This window comes from Hylobates moloch, unplaced genomic scaffold (genome assembly GCF_009828535.3).
Source record: "Hylobates moloch isolate HMO894 unplaced genomic scaffold, HMol_V3 SCAFFOLD_5, whole genome shotgun sequence".
NCBI classification, from domain to species: Eukaryota; Metazoa; Chordata; class Mammalia; order Primates; family Hylobatidae; genus Hylobates; species Hylobates moloch.
In genome coordinates, this window is record NW_026652280.1 from 98,637,049 (window position 1) to 98,658,500 (window position 21,452).

The window sequence follows — 21,452 nt, forward strand, 5'->3', positions numbered from 1 at the left end:
ACCACCATGCCTGGCTAATTTTTTATATTTTAATAGAGATGGGGTTTCACCATGTTGGTCAAGGTGGTCTCCATCTCCTGACCTCGTGATCCGCCCACTTCCACCTCCCAAAGTGCTGGGATTACAGGTGTGAGCCACTGCACCCAGCCGCTATTTGTTTTTTAACTTTCATTTTATGTTCAGGGGTACATGTGCAGGTTTGTTCTATAAGAAAATTACATGTTGTGGGGGTTTGGTGTATAGATTATTTTGTCACCCCGGTAGTAAGTGTAGTACCTGATAGGTAGTTTTTCAATCCTCACCCTCCTCCCACCCTCGTCCTTCAAGTAGGCCTGGTGTCTATTGTTCCTTTATTTGTGTCCATATGGAGCATAATTTATTTAATGAGATGCCTATTGATGGACATTTAGGTTGCTAAAGTTTGCAACAACTAGTTATCTGGAGAAAGAAAACAGCAGATCTATAACTCTCCTTAAACGAAAATCCAGAAGGCTCAAAAATATAAATGCAAAAATAAGGCCATCAAAATGCCAGGATGAATCATAGAATAATATTTTTTTAATTGGAAGACTACTTGGATTAATTTTTGACTGATTACACAATGATACACTTAATTGTATATAATTTAACAAACATAACAACATTAAAAAGTGAAAAGCCCCCTTAATCCTACCACATAGAGAAAATGACTTTTAATCTTTTGTTGTTTGTCTTTGCAATCTTTCAAGGCATTTATATACATTTATATATGATGTGTATGAATATATTTAGTCATGATTGAAATGGTAACATGTAATACGGCAGAGAGCCAGCAGGTGGGGCAAGAAGGCTGTATCCCCAGCGCTGGGGGCCCCTGCAGCGTTCTGGGCGCTGCACTGGGCTCAGGTCCTGTGCATGTTTAGGGGATCACCAGGTGTCTGTGGTGGAGGATGTTCAAAGATAAAGATGCTACAGCAGAGCCCTCAAAGCTCTGGGGGCATCCTTCAGACTCAGCGCTTCAGACCTCTGCTTTTCCTGTGTTCAGCTTAGCTCTTGTTCAAAGGGAGAATGAATGAGCCTGGGATTCCCTGGTATTCTTCTTACCATCATGGTCCTCCTTCCCAGCTCTACTCCCACTGGGGTTGGTGTCTTCTATACTGCCCCTTTCAGAAAATTTTCCACAACATCTTTACTGATGTATCTGGAAATATGTCATATGAAAAATATAAAAAAGCAACCCAAATGGGTGTGTCTGCTACCTTGAAATGTGCACCTTCTAGGACAACTCTAGAAGCGCAGCAAGCACTGCAAAAGAAAGAGGGCAGGTGGATCACGAGGTCAAGAGTTCAAGATCAGCCTGGCCAAGATGGTGAAACCCCGTCTCTACTAAAAACACAAAAATAAGCCGAGCATGTTGGTAGGCGCCTGTAATCCCAGCTGCTCGGGAGGCTGAGGCAGAAGAATCACTTGAACCCTGGTGGTGGAGGTTGTAGTGAGCCGAGATCACACCACTGCACTCCAGCCTGGATGACAGAGTGAGACTCCGTCAGAAAGAAAGAAAGAGAGAAAGAGAAAGAAGGAAGGAAGGAAGGAGAGAGAGAGAGACAGAGAGAGAGAGAAAGAAAGAAGGAAAGAATGGAAGGAAGGAAGGAAGGAAGGAAGGAAGGAAGGAAGGAAGGAAGGAAGGAAGGAAGGCAGGCAGGCAAGGCAAGGCAAGGCAAGGCAAGGCAAGGAAAGGAAAGGAAAGGAAAGAAAAGAAAAAAGAAAAGAAAAAAGGCCCTGCTATGCCCTGCCTCCCTTCCTGGCATCCTTCACCCACACCATGACCAGCATTTACACACACTAAAGGTTTTAAAGGAGACAGTGGGGCCAGGGAAAGGCAGAGACGAGACCCAGAGGGACAGGGATGCAGGTCAGAGACAGGGCTTCATCCAGATGGGAGAGAATGATGACACCAAGGGGCAGATGGCAATAGTTCTTTAAATAGAAATAAATGTTAAGCTGAACCTGCACTAGATGGCATCAGAGAGCAGCAGTGATAGTGCTAAGATCACGTCTCATTCCATCTCCTCTCTCTGTGCTCTGTAGGCCCCTATCTGTAAGCATAAATCTGGGCAATATTAAGGTGAGACTCAAATATGGTAATGTTTGTGAAAATGATATTCTAAACTGTAAACCACCACGTGAAAATTATTTTTAAATAGTAAAGTACTGTTGGCCAGGGATAGTAATATCTTTATTATCATGAACTAAAATGGTTAATGAAGTCAGAAAATTAGAACATGCCTAGGCTAAGGATTGAATCCTGTGAGACGCAGGCTCACCTTTTTTTTTTTTTTTTCCTCAACAGAAAGAAAAGTGAATAATATTCAAATAGGTAAGCATTGCCAGTATTTGCTACATAGCTTTTTTTTTTTTTAATCTCACATTCATTGCAACCACGAGATATTTTCTCTTTCCTCAGTCTCAGGGTCCACTGACAGAAAAAATAACTGGGAAGAAGTGGAGGAAGACAAATTGTGTACCAGTTTATGAGCCACGGGGAGATGCTGGCTTGGCCTGACTTTTATAACACTATGTGTAGATTTAAACCCAGTATAGAAAAATAACACACTGCCTTAATTTTTTAGGATTTAATTCTGCTCCAGGAATTTGGAGAGGCATTCAAGGTTTGGTAGTCAGTCTCAGGGGCCACATGTACTTCCTCCTGAAGGTCTTCTCCTGGGGCCAGTCATATGCACCTCACCGCTGCCCCACCTACCTCAGCACTCAGGGACTCTCATTTGTAACTATTTCTATTTTTTTTTTTTTTTTTTTGAGACAGAGTCTTGCTCTGTCACCCAGACTGGAGTGCAGTGTCACAATCTCGGCTCACTACAACCTCTGCCTCCTGAGTTCAAGCAATTCCCCTGCCTCAGCCTCCCGAGTGGCTGGGATTACAGGCGCGTGCCACCATGCCTGGCTAATTTTTGTATTTTTAATAGAGATAGGGTTTCACCATGTTGGCCAGGCTGGTCTTGAACTCCTGACCTCAGGTCTTTCACCCACCTCAGCCTCCCAAAACCATTTGTTATTTTAAAATCACTTTCCTGGGCCAGGAGCGGTGGCTCACGCCTATAATCCCAGCACTTTGGGAGGCCAAGGCGGGCGGATCACAAGGTCAGGAGATCAAGACCATCCTGGCTAACATGGTGAAACCCCCGTCTCTACTAAAAATACAAAAAAATTAGCCGGGCATGGTGGCAGGCGCCTGTAGTCCCAGCTACTCAGGAGGCTGAGGCAGGAGAATGGCATGAACCCGGGAGGCGGAGCTTGCAGTGAGCCGAGATCGCACCACTGCACTCCAGCCTGGGCGACAGAGCAAGACTCCGTCTCAAAAAAAAAAAAAAAAAAATCACTTTCCTGAAAAAATAATACATTAATTGTAGACAATTTTAAATGAAGGGAAAATATCTTGTTAAAGAAAAAAATTATTCAATGACACTTGTCAAAGCAAAGACTTTATTCAGGACCATTGCAGTAGGTATAGGGACCATGACAATGGGATTTTGTAGTGAGGGAGAAAGAGAAATTGGGCTCAACTCTCAATACAGCATGGGAAGTAGGAATTTATAACCGAGGTGCAGAGTAGGGGTCAGAAGATGGGAAATTATTAAGAAAAAACAACAGGGGTAAAGGGGATTTGCATTAAAACCTTACAAGATTCTTGCCGAAGACAGGCTGAGGTAATCAGATATCACCTGATGGATGGTGAGGGATGAGGAACCTGATCAGATATCAAGGGTGATCAGGTATCAAGAGAAGGGGGCTTAGGCTGGGCACGGTGGCTCACTCCTGTAATCCCAGCACTTTGGGAGGCCGAGGCGGGAGGAACGCTTTTGAGCCCAGGAGTTGGAGACCAGTCTGGGCAACATGGTGAAACCCCGTCTCTACAAAAAATACAAAAATTAACCAGGTGTGGTGGGCCATGCCTGTGGCCCCAGCTACTTGGGAGGCTGAGGTGGGAGGATTGCCTGAGTCCAGGAGGTCGAGGCTGCAGGGAGCCATGATCACGCCACTGCACTCCAGCCTAAGCAACAGAGAAAAATTCTGTCAAAAAAAAAAAAAAAAAGAGTGGAGGGCTTCATGCTAAATTGACTTCACAGGATTATTTCCTTTTTTTTTTTTTTTTTGAGACAGAGTCTCACTCTGTCACCCAAGCTGAAGCACAGTGGCACAACCACAGCTCACTGTAGCCTTGACCTCTCAGGCTCCAAGCAATTCTCCCACCTCAGCCTCCCAAGTAGCTTGGACTATGGGCGTGGGCCGCCACATTCAGTTAATTTTTAATTTTTAATTTAAAAAAATTTTTTTTTCTGAGATAGAGTTTCGCTCTTTTGCCCAGGCTGGAGTGAAGTGATGCAGTCTTGGCTCACTGCAACCTCCGCCTCCCGGGTTCAAGCGATTCTCCTGCCTCAGCCTCCTGAGCAGCTGGGATTATAGGTGCCTGCCACCATGCCAGCTAAGATGAGATTTCGCCATGTTGGCCAGGCTGGTCTTGAACTCCTGACCTCAGGTGATCCACCCACCTTGGCCTCCCAAAGTGTTAGGATTACAGATGTGAGCCACTGCACCCAGCCTAATTTTTATTTTTAGTAGAGATGATATTTCACTATGTTGCCCAGGCTAGTCTCAAACTCCTGAGCTCAAGTGATCCTCCTGCCTTGGCCTCCCAAAGTGCTGGGATTACAGGTGTGAGCCACCGTGCCCGGCCAACACCATTTGTTGAAAAGACTATTCTTTCTCCATTGAACTATTTTGGCACTCTTGTTCAAAATCAATTGTCCATAAACGTATGGGTTTATTTCTGGATTCTCAATTCCATTACATTGATCTATATGTCTGTCCTCTTTGAAAACCACACAGTCTGTAGCTTTGTAGTAAGTTTTGAAATCAGAAAGTGTGAGCCCTACAACTTTCTTCCTTTTAAAGATTGTTATGGCTATTCTGGGTCCTTTGCTTTTTTTTTTTTTTCTTTTGAGACCAAGTCTCGCTCTGTAGCCCAGGCTGGAGTGCAGTGGCATGATCTCGGCTCACCACAACCTCCGCCTCCCAAGTTCAAGCGATTCTCCTGCCTCAGCCTCCAGAGTAGCTGGGATTACAGGCGCGCGCCACTGCATCCGGCTAATTTTTTGTATTTTTTTTTTTTTTTTTAGTAGAGACAGTGTTTCACCATGTTGGCCAGGCTGGTCTTGAACTCCCAACCTCAGGTAATCTGACCGTGTCGGTCTTGCAAAGTGCTAGGATTACAGGCATGAGCCACCGTGCCTGGCCTGCATTTTTATTTTCTTTCCTGTCTCTCCCTTTTTTTTTCTTTTTCAGACGGAGTCTCACCCTGTCACCCAAGCTAGAGTGCAGTGGTGTGATCTGGGCTCACTGCAACCTCCACTTCCCAGGTTCAGGCAATCCTCGTGCCTCAGCCTCCCAAATGGCTGGGATTTCAGACTTGTGGCACCACACCTGGTTAATTTTTGTAGTTTTAGTAGAGACGGGGTTTCACCATATTGGCCAGGCTGGTCTCGAACTCCTGACCTCAAATGATCCTCCCGCCTCGGCCTCCCGAAGTGCTGGGATTACAGATGTGAGCCACTGCTCCCAGCCGGTCCTTTGCATTTCCATATGAATTCTAGGTTGGGCTTGTTGATTTATGCGAAAAAAAAAAAAAAGCCAGCTGGGATTTTTTATAGAGATTGTGTTGAATTTATAGATCAATTTGGAGAGTATTGTCATCTTAACGATATTGTCTTCTATTCCACGAACACAAGATATTTATTTAGCTCTCCTTAGTTTCTTTCAATGAGGTTTTGTAGCTTCAATGTATAAAGCTTGCACTTCTTTTGTTAAATTTATTCCTAAGTATTTTATTACTTTAGATCCTATTGCCTATGAATTTTTAACATAGATAGGTTCTTACCGTAGGTAACATTTTGTATCCTCTTTTTGCATTTCACTTATATCGCAGACATGTACCCAAGCTATTAAGAATTCTTTGGTTGGGCACGGTGGCTCCGCCTTTAATCCCAGTACTTTGGGACGCCAAGGCAGGCAGACCATGAGGTCAAGAGATCAAGACCATCCTGGCCAACATGGTGAAACCCTGTCTCTACTAAAAATACAAAAATTAGCTGGGCATGGTGGCGCGCACTTGTAGTCCCAGCTACTCAGGTGGCTGAGGCAGAATCACTTGAACCCAGGAGGTGGAGGTTGCAATGAACCAAGATCGTGCCACTGCACTCCAGCCTGGCAATAGAGAGACTCTGTCTCAAAAAAAAAAAAAAAAAAGAAAAGAAAAAAGAATTCTTCAACATCATTGTTGAAGACTACACATTAGTCCATTGTATGTTTACACTGTAATTTATCTAGCCTTTCTTCTGTTGTGAGACATTTTGATTCTTCCCAATTTTTCCATTTTATAAATAGTACTGTAATAAATATTTCTATGGATCTTGCTATCTGCATTTCAGGCCATTTCCTTATAAGTAAGTATTCATGTATTCTTTTTCTCTCATAATGGCCTTTATTTCTACCCTTGTGAGGAGGTATGAGATCCCATTAAACTGCGAACTCCTTGAGACCCATTTCTACTGCAATCCCTCATAGCCCCCAGGGACAGGCTGCAGCCCCAGTGACTTCTTCAAGAAGCTCCCAGGGGTCTTAGACTGGGTCAGATGCTTCTCATCTTACCCCTATAGCACTGTGTCCTGACCTTGCCATAACTCTCATTACTCAATGATATAAATGCCTGGTAACTAGTTTAAACCCCCACAAGATCATGAGGCCTGACAAGACAAGAGATGGACCTTTTTATACCTCTAGCCCTTAGTATATAGGAGACCTTTAATAAATATTTATTGAATGAGTGAATCAGGCAGAACAGTGAGCTCAAAGACTTAGGCCAGACTAGGAATCTTGATTCAAAGATTTATGGCCATTAAGTTTTGGGAGTGGCTAGCAAAGTGCATCACACAAAAACTAGGTTGGAAAGGGTCCTTGAGGGTTACCTCATTAAGAATTTTAAAACGTATATATTTCATATATATACATGTATATGTATGTGTACATACATATACACATATATGAAATATTCCATGTAACATACAATTTTGTATATAATACACACACACACATATATTTTAGATAGAAGGGGTAGAAGAGATGGAGAGGTGGGGGTGGGTGGAAATTGAAGCCCTGTCTGTGGAATTTTCTCAGTGGCTGCAGGACACTACAGTGAAAATCAAGTTTGCCCCGGCACAGTGGCATGCACCTGTACTCCCAGCTACTTGGGAGGCTGAGGCAGGAGGATCATTTGAGCCCAGGAGTCCAAGGCCAGCCTGGGAAACACAGGGAAACCCCATCTCAAAAAAAAGAAAAGAATTGTTCAAGGTCACACAATGAGTGGCAGAATGGGAAAAGGAGTCAGATGTGACTCTCCTTCACGAAATGTTTCTCTGTTGAATCCACCTCTAAGGAATGTCTTTGAAGCATCCCACATCCCTTCTGCAAGTGTCTAAAATTCCAGTAATTAAGATCCATCGCTTAAAGTATTGTCCCCATGTAGCATGTTTTGAAAGTAAAATTAATTTTATGGAAAAAATTATGGGATGAATGGGTATGACATACAGAGCAATTATGACAAGGCTTTCCTGTGAAATGGCGATTTTTCTGTTTGGAAGCTTCTAGGGAGCGCTAAGTGAACGGAAATACCGATAGGGGGAGGCAGAAAGGGATACTTTTCTCGAGTTTTAGTTCTTGGGTGGCTCAGTGAGGCCAAGGAACAGCTTGCAGGGGTAGGGACATGTGCAGTCCCTTTTGCTAACTTCTTTACAGTACCTTCTTTCCCTCTTCTGCTCAATACATCCTCGTACCTACAAGGCAAGTCCAAACTCCTCAGCCTGGCATGTATTCTGGGATCCTGCTTTTTTTTTTTTTTTTTTTTTTTCTGGCTCACTGCAACCTCCGCCCTCCCCACCCCTCACCGCGGGCTGAAGGGATCCTCCCACCTCAGTAGCTGGGACCCACAGGCGTGCACCACCATGCCCGGGTTTTTTTTTTTTTGTTTTGTTTTTTTTTGGTATTTTTAGTCAGTGTCTGGCCATGTTGCCCAGGCTAGTCTTGAACTTCTGGGCTCAAGCTATCTGCCTGTCTTGGCCTCCCAAAGTGCTGGGATTACAGGCATGAGCCACTGCGTCTCACCCATCCTATATCTTTCTCCAAGTCCCACTGGCATGTCCTCCTTCTAATCCCACTCAAGGTCCCAACTTTCCCAGGCTAGACTGGGTGTTCCCCTAAATCAAGACCTGTGTCTTATGCATCCTTGTATCCCCCAGTACCAAAGGGACAAGTTCTGGCACACAGTGGTGAGTCAAAAAGTGTTTGATGAGGCCGGTCATGGTGGCTTACGCCTGTAGTAATCCCAACACTTTGGGAAGCCGAGGCGTGCGTATCACTTAAGGCCAGCGGTTGGAGACCAGCCTGTACAACATGGCAAGACCCCTTCTCTACAAAAAATACAAAAATTAGCCAGGCATGGTGGTGCATGCCTGTGGTCCCAGATACTCACGAGGCTGAGATGGGAGGATCACTTGAGCCCAGGAGGCGGAGGTTACAGTGAGTCGATATCGTGCCACTGCCCTCAAGTCTGGGCAACAGAGCGAGAAAAAAAAAAAGTGCTTGATGAACCTATTGAGATGTCTAGTCTCTAGGCTTTTATAAATAACTGTTCCTGTGAAGGCTGAGTATTTATGAGTATTCAACGCTGCAAAATCAGGACACAGCTAGCACCTATTCCGCCTCCACGAATTGCCTCTCCACTGAGAGGGCCAGTTAGTACTGAAGCCCCTTGGCTGCTCAAGGATTGCAGGGATGAGGCAAGTGGAACAGCTTCGGAACCTCCGAAAATGGGCACGCTCCAGGTCCCAGTTTCTATGGCAACCATACCGGCAAATTGGCCTCTGCAATGGTTTCTCCTGGAAAGACCACGGTTTTGGTTCCCGCGGACGTCTCTATGGTTTCGACAGCCTAGAAGGAACAAAACGGCATTTCCGGGAAGATGGCGGCGCACAAGTCAGGTCTGGCACATGTTTCCTCGGAGAGGACCCTGTAATGAAGGTAAGGGGCTCCCTTCCCCCGAACGGTGGCAGTCGGAGCCCGGGCTTCTTAGCAAACGTGAGAGGAGCGGAGTATTTTTACCCAAGTGGCACTGGGGTAGGAGGGCTGGAATTTAGCCCTCAAGAGGAAGAGAGCCTAGGGAAAGGGCAGCCGGCTCTTTAGGACTGCTGTAAGACGAGTGGACCTGGGGCCACTTCTGAAAACACAGATTGACTGTAGAGGGGACAGTGCCCAAAGTGTGATCACAGGTTTCAGAAGGACTGGGGCGCACAGCTTCTGTCCAGTTATCCATTGAAAATCCGGTAAAGCCATTCCTAACTATGCCATTCAGTTCAACAAATAACGACTGAATGTATTCTCGAGTTCTGGCGCCGCGTTACATGCTCTGGAGTTGCGAAATAAAGCCGTTCTCTTAACTTCCAGGGCATGTAGTTTTCAATTATTGCGATAAGGGTTAGGCTGTGGTCTTACAGGAGAAAGCACAAAGAGCTATGAGAGACTGAAGAGTGTAGTGATGAAGAACATCAATTTTTGGCCGGGCGCCTTGGCTCACGCCTGTAATCCCAACACTTTGGGAGGTCGAAGCGGTTGGATCACCAGAGGTCAGGAGTTCGAGACCAACCTCTGGCCAATATGGGGAAACCCCGTCTCTACTAAAAGTACAAAAATTAGCCGGGCGTGGTGGCATGAGCCTTGTAGTTCCAGGTACGCGGGAGGCTGAGACAGGAGAATCGCTTGAAGCTAGGAGGCGGAGGTTGCAGTGAGCCAAGATCGCACCACTGCACTCCAGACTGGGTGACAGAGTGAGACTCCGTATCAAAAAAAAGAAGAAAGAAAGAGAGAGAGAGAAAGAGAGAGAAGGAAGGAAGGAGAGAAAGAAAGGAGAGAAAGAAAGACAGAGGACCATTTTGGAGTCAGGTGACTTGGGCTCATTCCAGCTCCATCATGTAATTCCAGCTCCATCATTTACTAGCCATGTAACCTTAGGCAAGAAACCCAGGCCTTGTTTTCCTCATTTGTAAAATAAGAATAGTATCTATCTCACAGGACTATCAAGATTAAATGAGTTAAGCCCACACATAGTGGCTCACGCCTGTAATCCTAGCATTTTGGAAAGCAGAGGTGGGCAGATTGCTTGAGCCCAGGAGTCAGAGACCAGCCTGGGCAACATGGCAAAACCCTGTCTGTACAAAACAAATACAAAAATTAGCCAGGCGTGGTGGCATGTGCCTGTGGTCCTAGCTACTCAGGAGGCTGAGGTGGGAGGATTGCTTGAGCCTGGGAGTTTGAGGCTGCAATGAGCCATGATCGTGCCACTGCACTCCACTCCATCCAGCCTGGGTGACAGAGCAACCCTGTCTCCAAAAAAAAAAAAAAAAGATTGACTGAGTTAATATGACAGTACGTCAATATGTGTAATCCACCTGCTATGCATTAAGTGCTCAGTAAGCGTGCCCTTCATAAGTTGGACACTTTCAAAAGGGGAACTCCAGCCAGACTGAAATACTGCAGTGGTGTGGGAGAAGTGTGTGGCCCCCACACCAAGAGGACAGTGTAAATGCTGAAGCATAAGTACAGGATCTGGTCTCTACTGAGTACTATTATCTTATGACTCAGGTTAATAAGCACCTCATTAGCTTTGTGTTTACAAGGTAATATATTTCGGGAGATACTATGTAGTGGTACAGTATAGATTCAGCAGACAAGCTGCCTGGGCTTGAATTCTACATGTTACCTGTGTGACCTTGAAGTCACTTAACCTCTTTAGGCCTTACTTTACCATTTGTAAAATAGGCTAATATTTCCCTGAATGGGCTGGGAAGATTAAATGAGATAATCTTTGTAAAGTCTTAGCACATCCTGGCATGTGGTGAGCACACCATAAATTTAGGCATCAGAATTGATACCATTCCTCCTTGACTTCTCTATGTGCTGGTCTTTCTGTAGCCAGATAGGGAGCTCCCCAAAGACCAGGCCACCTCCTTCCTCTGTCTCTGGCTCAGGACAGAGAATTCTTTTTTCTTTCTTTTTAATTTTTTATTTTTTCTGGAGACAGGGTTCCACTATGTTGCCCACACTGGTCTGGAACTCCTGGGCTCAAGTGATTCTCCTACCTTGGCCTTCCAAAGTGCTGGGACTACAAATGTAAACCACTGCGCCTGGCCGCTTTATTCTTTTTATGAGAGAAGGTCTTGCTATACTGCCCAGGCTGGACTCAAGCAATCCCGCCTCAGCTTCCCATGTAGCTGGGACTACAGGTGTGTGCCACTGCACCCAACTAGCAGAGAATTCTTAACAAGCAGTCAGGATGGAACTGATGGTTGTTTGGGCACTTTCTACTTTTCTTCTTAAAAGGATGATATCACCTCTTCTTCTCTGGTGAGAGTCTGAGGATAGAGACATTTTTCTCACCATGAATGTCACTCCAGAGGTCAAGAGTCGTGGGATGAAGTTTGCTGAGGAGCAGCTGCTAAAGCATGGATGGACTCAAGGTGATCCCCATGGGGCCTCTTCCACATGCCCCAGCTCCCTGCCTACCATCTGCCCAGGGGAAAGGCATCATCCTGGATTACCCCCCATGTAGTCCATTTAATTAAAGGAGGAAAATCTAGTTTAAAGGGAAATTTGCAGAAGAAAATGTCTAACTTTCCCAGGAAAGGGAAGAAAGGAAGAAATTTGACAGTGGATAATGAAGAAGTGGTGGTTGGGAGGACTAGGGGAGGGAAGAAGAGATATGGCCTCTCTTCCAAAAGAATTTGAAGGAAGAGATAGTTCCGGCTCACACAAAGGCAGGGGACTATATGGAGTGGTACTAGAAAGAAGGGAGCTGTCAGGTGTGTGGAATGGCAAGAGGCCTGTGTGGGGTATGCCTTGTGAGGTCTCACAGCAGGCAGGAGAATAAGCCAAGTCGCTCACTGTCCTCTGCAGGTAAAGGCCTGGGCCGGAAGGAGAATGGTATCACCCAGGCTCTCAGGGTGACACTGAAGCAAGACACTCATGGGGTAAGACTGGGTGGACTAAGGAAGGTTAGCATGCGTGGGAGAGGGGACCCTTGAGGGCAGGTGAGGCAGGCACTCAGAGCTCATATTTATTCCCCTGGCAGGTGGGACATGACCCTGCCAAGGAGTTCACAAACCACTGGTGGAATGAGCTCTTCAACAAGACTGCGGCCAACTTGGTAGTGGAAACTGGGCAGGTATGAGCTCTTGATAGATGGGCACATGAAACAGAGGGCCCGGGACCTGTGTGGTAGGCAGTCATGATATGTCACCCATTCACTGGTACTGATAATTCTCTACAGGATGAAGTACAGATAAGGAGCCTTTCTAAGGAGACCACCCGTTATAATCATCCCAAGCCCAACTTGCTGTATCAGAAGTTTGTGAAGGTATTAGAGGCTGTGGGTAACAGAGTCCATCCTTTTTCTCTTCCCTGGTCTCCCTGGGGCCTGAACAGTTGCCTTGTGTACTTTATCAGTTCTCAGGACTTTCCTAACATAGTGGGATCCTGTGACCAGTCTTGCTGTTGCTTACTTAGACTGCCCAGACCCTCAGCAGTAATTGAGATCTTCAGGTTCCGTGGATCCTGCCACCTGTTAAGGGAGCAGCAATAGGGCATGGGAGGTAGAGTACAGTCTCTTAAGTCAGGAGTTGCCAAATTTTGGGGGGGCCAGGGGACATCTAATTCAAAGGACTTAGAAGCCAGAGGAGACGTGAGAGATTATCTGGACCATCCCTGCTTTGCAGATGTGGCTAAAAGGGTGAAAAATGGTTTGCTGAAGAGCCCACAGCTGGCTAGTAATGGCAAACAGGACTGGAACCCAGGACTTCAGGCCCCCACTTTCTACTGTACCAACAGAAGGAAGCTAACATGTAATGGTCATTATGTGCTAAGGGCTATATATGTTACCTAGCAAATGTTTCCCATTTTTCTACATCTCTGTTAGACCATCTACTACCCCACTTCGGGCCATCATCATCTCTTGCCTAATTTCTTTCTCCAGCAGCCTCCTAAGGACACCTCTAGTCTCACTCCCCACCCCAACCTTTGTGGAGGATGGACTCCTCCACAAAGCATCCAGTGTTCTCTCTAAAACATAAATGTCATCATGTCACTGGGTATTCTTTGATCTCGGATGACATAATCCAGATTTATCGGACTGGCTTATATGGCCCTGCATGCCTATTCCTGCCATCTCCAGCCTCATCTCTTCACTTTTCTCCAGGACCACTACACTTTAGCCTAACTATTAGCCTAACAGATTCCAATCTGTTTCTTTTCTTTGAAGGTACAACATTCTTCCATCTTCAGGTTATTGCACGTTGCTCCCTCTGCTTTGGATATTCTTCTCCCTTTCCCCCTTTACCTGCTGAGTTTCTCTTATCCTCCAGAGCTCAGCTTATATATCAGTTACTTTTAGAAGCCATTCTCTGAAGTCTGAGTTGAGTCCCCTTCCTCTATCACAAGCAACACTTCCATCATAATTGCCTATGTAGAGTCCATCTGGGCTGGGCCCATCTCATTCTTATTCCACTCTGAATCCCCAACTCCTTGGCCCATAGTAGACTCTCAATTAATCTGATTAAATGAAGGTACTGTGAACAGGTACTATAGTCAGGGTGGAGCGGGGCATCTTTACTGTCAGTCACTGGCACTTGTCCACTGTGAAGACCTGATGAACCAGAGCATTTCCTCTTCTTGTTCTGCTCACCAGCCAGCTGTGGGCCAGAGAGGGCAAAGCTGCTGCACATCCCAGCAGCAGCAGCCCATCTCCTAGCCAAGTTTGAGTATGCAGGATGGCACACCTCCCTGTGGCTCCTCAAGGAGCAATGGTGGGGGCTGACAAACCACTGCCTGGAGCTATGAATTCTCAAGGGGCTTCCACAAGGGAATAGGGATGGTGGTGGTGTTGAGAAGGCCTTGTCCACCCCCATGACCCCTCCTAGATGGCTACGTTGACTTCAGGTGGAGAGAAGCCACACAAACACTTGGAGAGCTGCAGTGATGACGACAACCAGGGGCCCAAGTCCCCAAAGATGTGAGACTTCATTTTAGCTCTTGGGGAATGTGGGAGGAGATGTCCTCAGATGGCGAGAAAGGGCTAAATCTAATGCTTGACTGGGGGCTTCTTGTGGGTGGGTGGAACTGTGTTGTACTAATCTTTGTATCCCTAGTACCTCAAAAAGTGCCAGATCCTGAACAAGAACTCAGTGTTGAAGGAATGTTTTAGAAGGAGGAGAGGTCAAGCATTTCCTCTGGGTCTGTTTGTAACTGCTGATCTCCCCTAACAGTCTGACTGATGAGATGCTGCTCCAAGCCTGTGAGGGGCGAACAGCACACAAGTAAGTCGTGGTCAGCTCCTTGAGCTCCCTTCTTTTCTCCCCACCTTTGATCATGGCCTGTGCCACCTCTTGGTTCTTTTTACCCCAGGGAAATGATTCCTATTATCTACCCATCTATTGCCTGAAGATAGGCAGCTCCCCACTCCTACCCTCCACCAACTTTCCCTGCAGGCTTAAGGACTAGGCCCATTTCCCCCGATACCCTCGCTCTGACTTGGACCCTGTCTGTTTCAGGGCTGCCCGTCTCGGGATCACGATGAAGGCCAAGCTTGCTCGCCTAGAGGCCCAGGAGCAGGCCTTCCTGGCTCGTCTCAAAGGCCAGGACCCTGGGGCCCCTCAACCGCAGTCAGAGAGCAAGCCCCCCAAAAAAAACAAAAAGAAAAGGAAGCAGCAAGAGGAGGAAGAAGCTACAGCATCTGAAAGGAATGATGCAGATGAGAAGCACCCAGAACATGCTGAGCAGAACATCAGAAAAAGCAAGAAGAAGAAAAGGCGACATCAAGAAGGAAGGGTCTCAGATGAAAGAGAGGGTACAACTAAAGGGAATGAGGAGGAGGACGCTGCAGGAACAAGTGGGCTTGGGGAATTGAATAGCAGAGAGCAAACCAATCAGTCCCTCAGGAAAGGGAAGAAAAAGAACAGGTGGCACCATGAAGAGAAGATGGGGGTCTTGGAGGAAGGAGGAAAACGCAAGGAGGCTGCAGGCAGTGTCAGGACAGAGGAGGTAGAGAGCAGGGCGTATGCTGACCCATGCAGCCGAAGAAAGAAGAGGCAGCAACAGGAGGAGGAGGACTTGAACCTACAAGATGGAGGTGAGGAAACTGTTTTAGGTGGTGGAACCAGGGAAGCAGAGAGCAGAGCATGCAGTGATGGAAGAAGCAGGAAAAGCAAGAAGAAAATACAGCAGCATCAGGAGGAGGACATCTTGGATGTAAGGGATGAGAAGGATGGCCGGGCTAGGGAAGCAGAGAGCAGAGCACACACTGGCTCAAGCAGCAGAGGTAAGAGGAAGAGGCAGCAGCATCCCAAGAAGGAAAGAGCTGGAGTCAGCACTGGCCAGAAAGCCAAAAAGAAGAAACAGAAGAAGAAAGACTAAAGGTCTGGCCAAGGTGGGGCTCGATTGATTTTCAAGAGTTGAAGCCTTAAAGACCAGGGTTGATGCGGGTCTGCAGGTCTTCTGCACCCCCCTCAATGAGGAGTCCCTCCCAGAAAGGAAACTGATCTCTGGGATGTCAGCTGCTGAGAGGAGCAAGCGGTAGTACCATCCCTTATTTGAGGGAGTCAGCATAGTCCCCTCTGCAGCTTCTAACCCAGGATCATGAACTCAGGTGCCTAGAGAAGCCAGGCAGCTAAAGGACAAGGAATGCTGGGGGCTGTGGGAAGAGGAATGCAGATACCCTTCGAAGGAGCATTCCTGCTAAAAGAAGCTGAAAATGTCGACCTATGCGAAGTGCTCTGATTTTTAAATGTTGTGAAGGTTAAGAAAAACATAAATTTAGGTCTATGGGCTAAATTTAGCCCACAGTTGCCAGTTTCTAGCACTACCAAATGAATGAATAAACATCAGCTTGGGCTCCTAGCCTAGAAGTAAATCCTGACTGGCATCTCTGTTCCCAGCCTGGGAAGGTCCTGAATACAAATTAGAAGATATTCCTTGGAGGCCTTTGAAGAAATTCCTTCTGTTAACCTCTTTGTAGTCTTGCTACACTGATAAGTGGAAGTAGCTCCCTGTCTGTGTCCCAAATGAATAAGAATTGTGTAAAGGACAGCACAACTCACTTGGCATCTAACAGTCCATTTTCATTGTTTCCAAATACCATAGCAACCTCTTGCCCGTTGTGTTACCCCTAGAGAGATGGCACCCAATCCCCAGGGTTGCTGACTTCCACCATTCACTGACTTTTATTGCCAGAGGAGCTCCCAGGAATCCACAGTTCTGGAAGGGAGGGGCTCTAAGTCTTTATTGAGAATAATACCCACCCACCTTCCCTCACTGCAGACGATAGACACACTCGGTGTCAGGGTAGGGTGGCAGGTTCAGCTGGTACTTCTTTTCCAGAGCAGGTGGCACAAAACGACCCCCCAGGTAATGGTAGCGACCAGTAAACTGGGCTGCAGATTTCTTGGGGGCTGTGAGGGAGATGAGCAAGTCTGGCTGGATCCCTCCAGAGTTTCCCTTCTCCACGTCCCATCCTGAAAAGAGGGTGGTGTTCAGGAAGAGGCCAGATGTCTCATCCCCTTCTACACCTTATTTTACCCTAGTCCTAGAGGAGTGGGAAGTCCCCTCAGTTCCCACCTGAGGGACTCTCGTCCAACAAGCTTCATGTACCCTTGGGCCATGGTCTCTTCATGGGGCCAACATGTAAAGGGGACTTCTGGACACTGTTCCCCAGCCCTGATGGGGGTCCAGAAAGCTGTGGACCCCCTAGCTTTTAGTCTAGGCCCTCTAGACAAATTATTTTAGACCTGGTGTGGGCAAGAGTCAAGAGGGTAGGGCCCCAATCTCCCCCACCCCACCTTCTGGATCCCAGCACCTGAGGGAATGTCGATGCTGGCAATGGGCACAGTGAGTCCCTTCAGGACACTCAGGATGCTGTAGAACGGTTCCCGAACATCGCCCTTGAAGCTGAAGCCAAAGATGGCATCCACCACCAGCTCATACAGTTCATCAATCATCATGGGCTGTGGTGGAGTAGGAAAAGGATGTCAGAGCCAGCAGCTGCACAAACAGCCTTAACTGGAGAGGGCTGTCCTCTGCACCTGCAGACCATTCACAGAGGCACAAGTATTGTATCTCATTCAGAGGGCAGCCTGAGGCCTAGAGAAAGTGTGAGGTGGTCACGGATTCAGGCCAAACTTGAGACCAGACAGTTTTTGTTCTTGGTGCCTGCCTACCCGCCACTGGGAGGCCACAGACTGAGATAGCCTGAGATGGAGTCAGGAGAGCCGGATTCTGGTTTCAGCTCTGCCATGATACAATTTAGTGACTTTAAGCAAACCACTTCTTTGCACCTCAGTTATCTTCATCTGTAAAATGGGTTAAGGAAAAAAATTACCCAATTTCCCATCCCTTAATCTATGCATCTGCAGGAAGGGTTTCAGATAGGGCAGCCACTCTGGCCCCTGAGGGGCAGATCATGTGTTTACTGCATGCTAGGGCAAGAGGATCTGACTACAGAGTGGAAGGAGGGACCAGGGAGATGAAAGGGCAAGGAAGCTTTAGAACAGGTGGTGTGTGGGACTCATGGAGCACACTTTATGAAGGAGGAGAAGGCTCTTGCACACTTATTCGAATACCATCCTTCAGGCATCTTCTGTACCAGGCACTAAAATGAGCTCAGCCTGGAAACACGAAGGAGGAGCAGAGCACAGGCAGTGGTTACTGGGAGATGAGGTGTTCAACTGAAGCCACCTACCTCTGAGGGCATTTCCCCAAGGAAAGGGATGTCCATTTTCTGACACTGGGTCACCAATGCAGTGAAGAGGGGCTTGTTAGGCCTTTTGGGGTAATAGATGGTTGGCTCGTAGCCCTAGGAAGAAAGTGGTAATTCAACCCCGGAGCCCTCACGCCCTCACGCCCTCCTCCCCGACAGCCCCTCCCCACATACTCACAAAGAGTTTGAGGTGTCGAGCACAGACCAGGCCATCTCCTCCATTATTCCCCGGGCCACAGATGACCAGGACAGTAGGGGGGCTCCTGGACATAGACGTGGGGGGATATGCCTGAAGGCAGAGTCAAGGGTGGTTCAGCGGGGTTTCAGGCGGTAATAGACCATATTGGCCCAGCTGTCTCTCCCACCCCTTTGTACCTAGGCCAGGGGGCTGGGACAGTGACTCCTCCCTGGCTGCTCCCAAAGGTTGAGAGTTGTGCCACTGACCTTGGCGATGGCTGTAGCACAGCTGAGCCCGGCCAGCTCCATAAGTTGGTCCACGCTGAACTGGTATTCGTTAAATAGCTCCTGGTCCACGGCCTGGGCCTCCTCCTGGCTGAGGAAAACCCGCGGCCTGAGTCCCGCCCCTCGTGTTCTCCGTCGCGCAGGTGGCCCGGCCGTCCCAGGCCCCGCCCCGGGGCAGAGCAAGCCACCCGAGACCCGCGCCTACCTCAGGTACTTCACCGCTGTGCTCGCCATGACCTCTGACTCCCAGCGGCCACCCGAGTTCAGCCGCTGCGGTCCCCACCAGGTGGGTCCCCAGCGGCAGGCGGTAGTCTGGCTTTTGATCCGCGGCAGGCGCGAGCCTGCAACCAGCAGCCCGAGGCCCAGCAGCGCCCGCAGCCCGGACATCCAGCTCGCAGAGCGCGCGCCCCCGGCCCGGCCCGGCCCCGGCGCATGTGCGGCGCTCGCCCCGCCCCCGAAGAGGCCAGGCCAGCACGCGCGGATTCCGGAAGCAGCTCGGGGCTGGAGGCTTGGGGTTCTAGCAGCCCATGGGCCGGGGAGCCGTTCCCACCCGGGCCAGCTTCCCTTCCACTTGGGATTCCAGCTCTCCTCAGGAGCGTTTACAGATCGCCACACATTTCCAGATACGCCGAAATGCCTTTGATAATGGCCCTTTGATAATAAGTGCTGGTTTTGTAACTCTTTCAGAAAGGTGTATGGCATAGCAGTTAGCCTTGATCCCTGCCCCACTGCTTAGTGGCTGAGTGAATGTGGGAACTGCTGGTGTCAGTTTTTCGCCTATACAACAGGGAAACGAGTACATAGTTCCATAGGTGCTAATGCCTGCAAACCGTCGCAGAGGGCGTGGTATAGAAATTAAGCTACTGTTCTTATTTACACCACCAAGCCTATGTAACTTAGGCCCCCTCTCCACTACATGAGCTTCCCCTACCTCTGTTTCACCAGGATATCACGCTGTACTTCCCTAGTCATGCTTAACCCCTTTACTGAGATAATAGATATGGAAATATAAAATTATCCTTAAATAGGTTGGGTAAGCTATGGTTTAAAATGTAATTGAAACCATAGGCTCCAGGTCAAGATGATGTTTCACTAGAAGTCTTGAGAGGAGTAGAGTTTACGCTAGTGGTTTTGAGAATGCAAACACACTCTGTGGCATGGTTAGGGGAAAAGTTGGAGAGTAACAAACCAGTTACCATCAAGGCACTAAGATAAAGACAATTATCCAGACTGCTATGGACTCAATGTTTGTGTTCCCTTCCTCGCTCACAAATTCATATGTTGAAGCCCTAACCTCCAGTGTAATGGTATTCGGAGACAGGGTGGTTGGGATTAGCATTAGTTGACGTATAAGGGGTAGGCCCTGGTCTGGTAGAATTAGTGCCCTCATAAGACTTTCTTCTTCTCCCCACCCCTCCTCTCTGTCACCATACTGGAACCCTAATCTGATTTCCAGTCCCCAGAACTGTCAGGAAATTAATTTGTTGCTTGAGCATCCAATCTATGATACTTTATTACGATAGCCCAAGCTAAGACACAGGTAAAGGGAAGGTCTTTTTTTGTTTTTTAGACAGGGTCTCACTCTGTCGCTCAGGCTGCAGTGCAGCCGCCTGATCATGGCTCACTGCAGCCTGGACCTCTGGGATCAAGTGATCCTCCAGCCTCAGCCTCCCCAGTAATTGGGACTACAGGCACGTGCCACCACACCCGACTAATTTTCATATTCTTTTGTAGAAACGAGGTCTTGGCAGGACATAGTGGCTCACACCTGTAATCCCAGCACTTTGGGAGGCCGAGGTGAGTGGATCATTTGAGGTCAGGAGTTCAAGACCAGCCTGGCCAACATGGTGAAACACCACCGCTACTAAAAATACAAAAATTAGGGCTGGATGCACTGGCTCACACCTGTAATCCCAATACTTTGGGAGGCCAAAGCGGGTGGATCACCTGACATCAGGAGTTCGAGACAGCCTGGCCAACATGGTGAAACCCCATCTCTACTAAAAATACAAAAAAAAATTAGCAGGGCGTGGTGGCGAGCACCTGTAACCGCAGCTACTCAGGAGGCTGAGGCAGGAGAATCGCTTGAATCTGGGAAGAGGAGGTTGCAGTGTGCCGAGATCATGCCACTGCACTCCAGTCTGGGCAACAGAGCCAGACTCCATCCCCCGCCCCCGGAAAAAAAAAAAAAAAAGAAAAGAAAAGAAAAAGAAAAACAGTAAGTATAAGAAGAGTGCTCTAACCTCCCCTTTTCTTCCTGAAAGCAGGAAACAAAACTCCCATGTGAACAATGCCTTCCTCTAGGAGGAAAAAAACATTCTTATCACCAGAGACAGGGAGTCGAAGCTGAGAGAATTCTGTACAAACAGACCTTGTTAAAATATCTCTTATCTTCCTTTAGCCTCCCCATATATTTTATTTTTATTATTTTTTTTGGAGATAGAGTCTCACTCTGTCACCCAGGCTGCAGTGCAGTGGCATGATCTCGGCTCACTGCAACCTCTGACTCCTGGGTTCAAGCGATTCTCCTGCCTCAGCCTCCCTAGTAGCTGGGACTACAGGCACGCACCGCCACACCTGGCTAATTTTTGTAGTTTTTGTAGAGGTGGGGTCTCACCATGTTGCCCAGGTTGGTCTCAAACTCCTGGGCTCAACCAATCCACCCACCTTGGCCTCGCAAAGTGCTGGGATTACAGATGTGAGCCCCTGCGACTGGCCTCCCTATATATTTTAGCTGCTTTTCCACAAATGACTCTTTGTTCAACTTAGTACGAAACATTTAGGTTTTCCTTCTTTGGGTCTTCATTGCTTTATGAGGGCTCCTGTGTCACATAACATTTATATTAAGTAAATCTGTATGCTTTTCTCTTGTTAATCTGTTTTATGTCAATTTAATTCTCTGTCCCAGCCAGAGACCCTAAGAGGGTGGAGGTAAAGTTTTGCCTTCCCTACATTCTCTTATCTGACATGATCAGGAATGGATTATTTTATTTCAACTTTAAAAAATACATTAATTTTCCATCTGTCAAAGTGTGGCCAGGGTCTTTTCTTTGAGGATGGAGCTTGTGATTGGATTCCTCATCTTCTT

At 47.6% G+C, this 21,452-nt stretch overlaps 2 protein-coding genes across 6 annotated transcripts; one reads left to right on the plus strand and one right to left on the minus strand.

The window, feature by feature from the left end:
• The first annotated feature begins 9,033 nt into the window (after nucleotides 1-9,033).
• LOC116469277 (G patch domain-containing protein 4) lies at nucleotides 9,034-16,247 on the plus strand. Of its 3 annotated transcripts, XM_032154166.2 has the most exons (8): nucleotides 9,034-9,126; nucleotides 11,482-11,618; nucleotides 12,055-12,128; nucleotides 12,230-12,322; nucleotides 12,428-12,514; nucleotides 14,073-14,164; nucleotides 14,418-14,468; nucleotides 14,703-16,247. In XM_032154166.2, exons 2-8 carry the CDS (start codon nucleotides 11,540-11,542, stop codon nucleotides 15,562-15,564), a joined length of 1,338 nt encoding a protein of 445 aa, XP_032010057.2. In that variant the 5' UTR covers nucleotides 9,034-9,126; nucleotides 11,482-11,539; the 3' UTR covers nucleotides 15,565-16,247. The 3 variants fall into 3 exon arrangements, with proteins under 3 accessions (XP_032010057.2, XP_058295136.1, XP_058295137.1); XM_058439153.1 differs by lacking the exon at nucleotides 12,428-12,514 and having other exon boundaries at nucleotides 14,703-16,188; XM_058439154.1 differs by lacking the exons at nucleotides 9,034-9,126; nucleotides 12,055-12,128 and having other exon boundaries at nucleotides 11,521-11,618; nucleotides 14,703-16,188.
• On the minus strand, nucleotides 16,247-18,787 carry NAXE (NAD(P)HX epimerase). Of its 3 annotated transcripts, none has more exons than XM_032154193.2 (6): nucleotides 18,570-18,787; nucleotides 18,347-18,455; nucleotides 18,081-18,191; nucleotides 17,885-17,998; nucleotides 17,003-17,150; nucleotides 16,247-16,661 (listed from the first exon to the last, which is right to left on the minus strand). In XM_032154193.2, the coding sequence occupies exons 1-6, from the start codon at nucleotides 18,749-18,751 to the stop codon at nucleotides 16,459-16,461; spliced, it is 867 nt and encodes a 288-aa protein (XP_032010084.1). In that variant the 5' UTR covers nucleotides 18,752-18,787; the 3' UTR covers nucleotides 16,247-16,458. The 3 variants fall into 3 exon arrangements, with proteins under 3 accessions (XP_032010084.1, XP_032010085.1, XP_032010086.1); XM_032154194.2 differs by having other exon boundaries at nucleotides 16,317-16,661; nucleotides 18,081-18,165; nucleotides 18,347-18,451; XM_032154195.2 differs by having other exon boundaries at nucleotides 16,317-16,661; nucleotides 18,347-18,451; nucleotides 18,570-18,695.
• Nucleotides 18,788-21,452: the final 2,665 nt, after the last annotated feature.

Bases quoted from the DNA above. Each gene is read 5' to 3' on its own strand.
- LOC116469277 (XM_032154166.2), top strand. From the start codon at position 11,540: ATGAATGTCACTCCAGAGGTCAAGAGTCGTGGGATGAAGTTTGCTGAG. The intron at 14,165-14,417 runs GTGAGACTTCAT...CTCCCCTAACAG, and splicing joins GGGCCCAAGTCCCCAAAGAT to TCTGACTGATGAGATGCTGC. The intron at 14,469-14,702 runs GTAAGTCGTGGT...TGTCTGTTTCAG, and splicing joins GAGGGGCGAACAGCACACAA to GGCTGCCCGTCTCGGGATCA.
- NAXE (XM_032154193.2), bottom strand. From the start codon at position 18,751: ATGTCCGGGCTGCGGGCGCTGCTGGGCCTCGGGCTGCTGGTTGCAGGC. The intron at 18,456-18,569 runs GTAGGCGCGGGT...GGTTTTCCTCAG, and splicing joins ACAGCGGTGAAGTACCTGAG to CCAGGAGGAGGCCCAGGCCG. The intron at 18,192-18,346 runs GTCAGTGGCACA...CTCTGCCTTCAG, and splicing joins GTGCTACAGCCATCGCCAAG to GCATATCCCCCCACGTCTAT.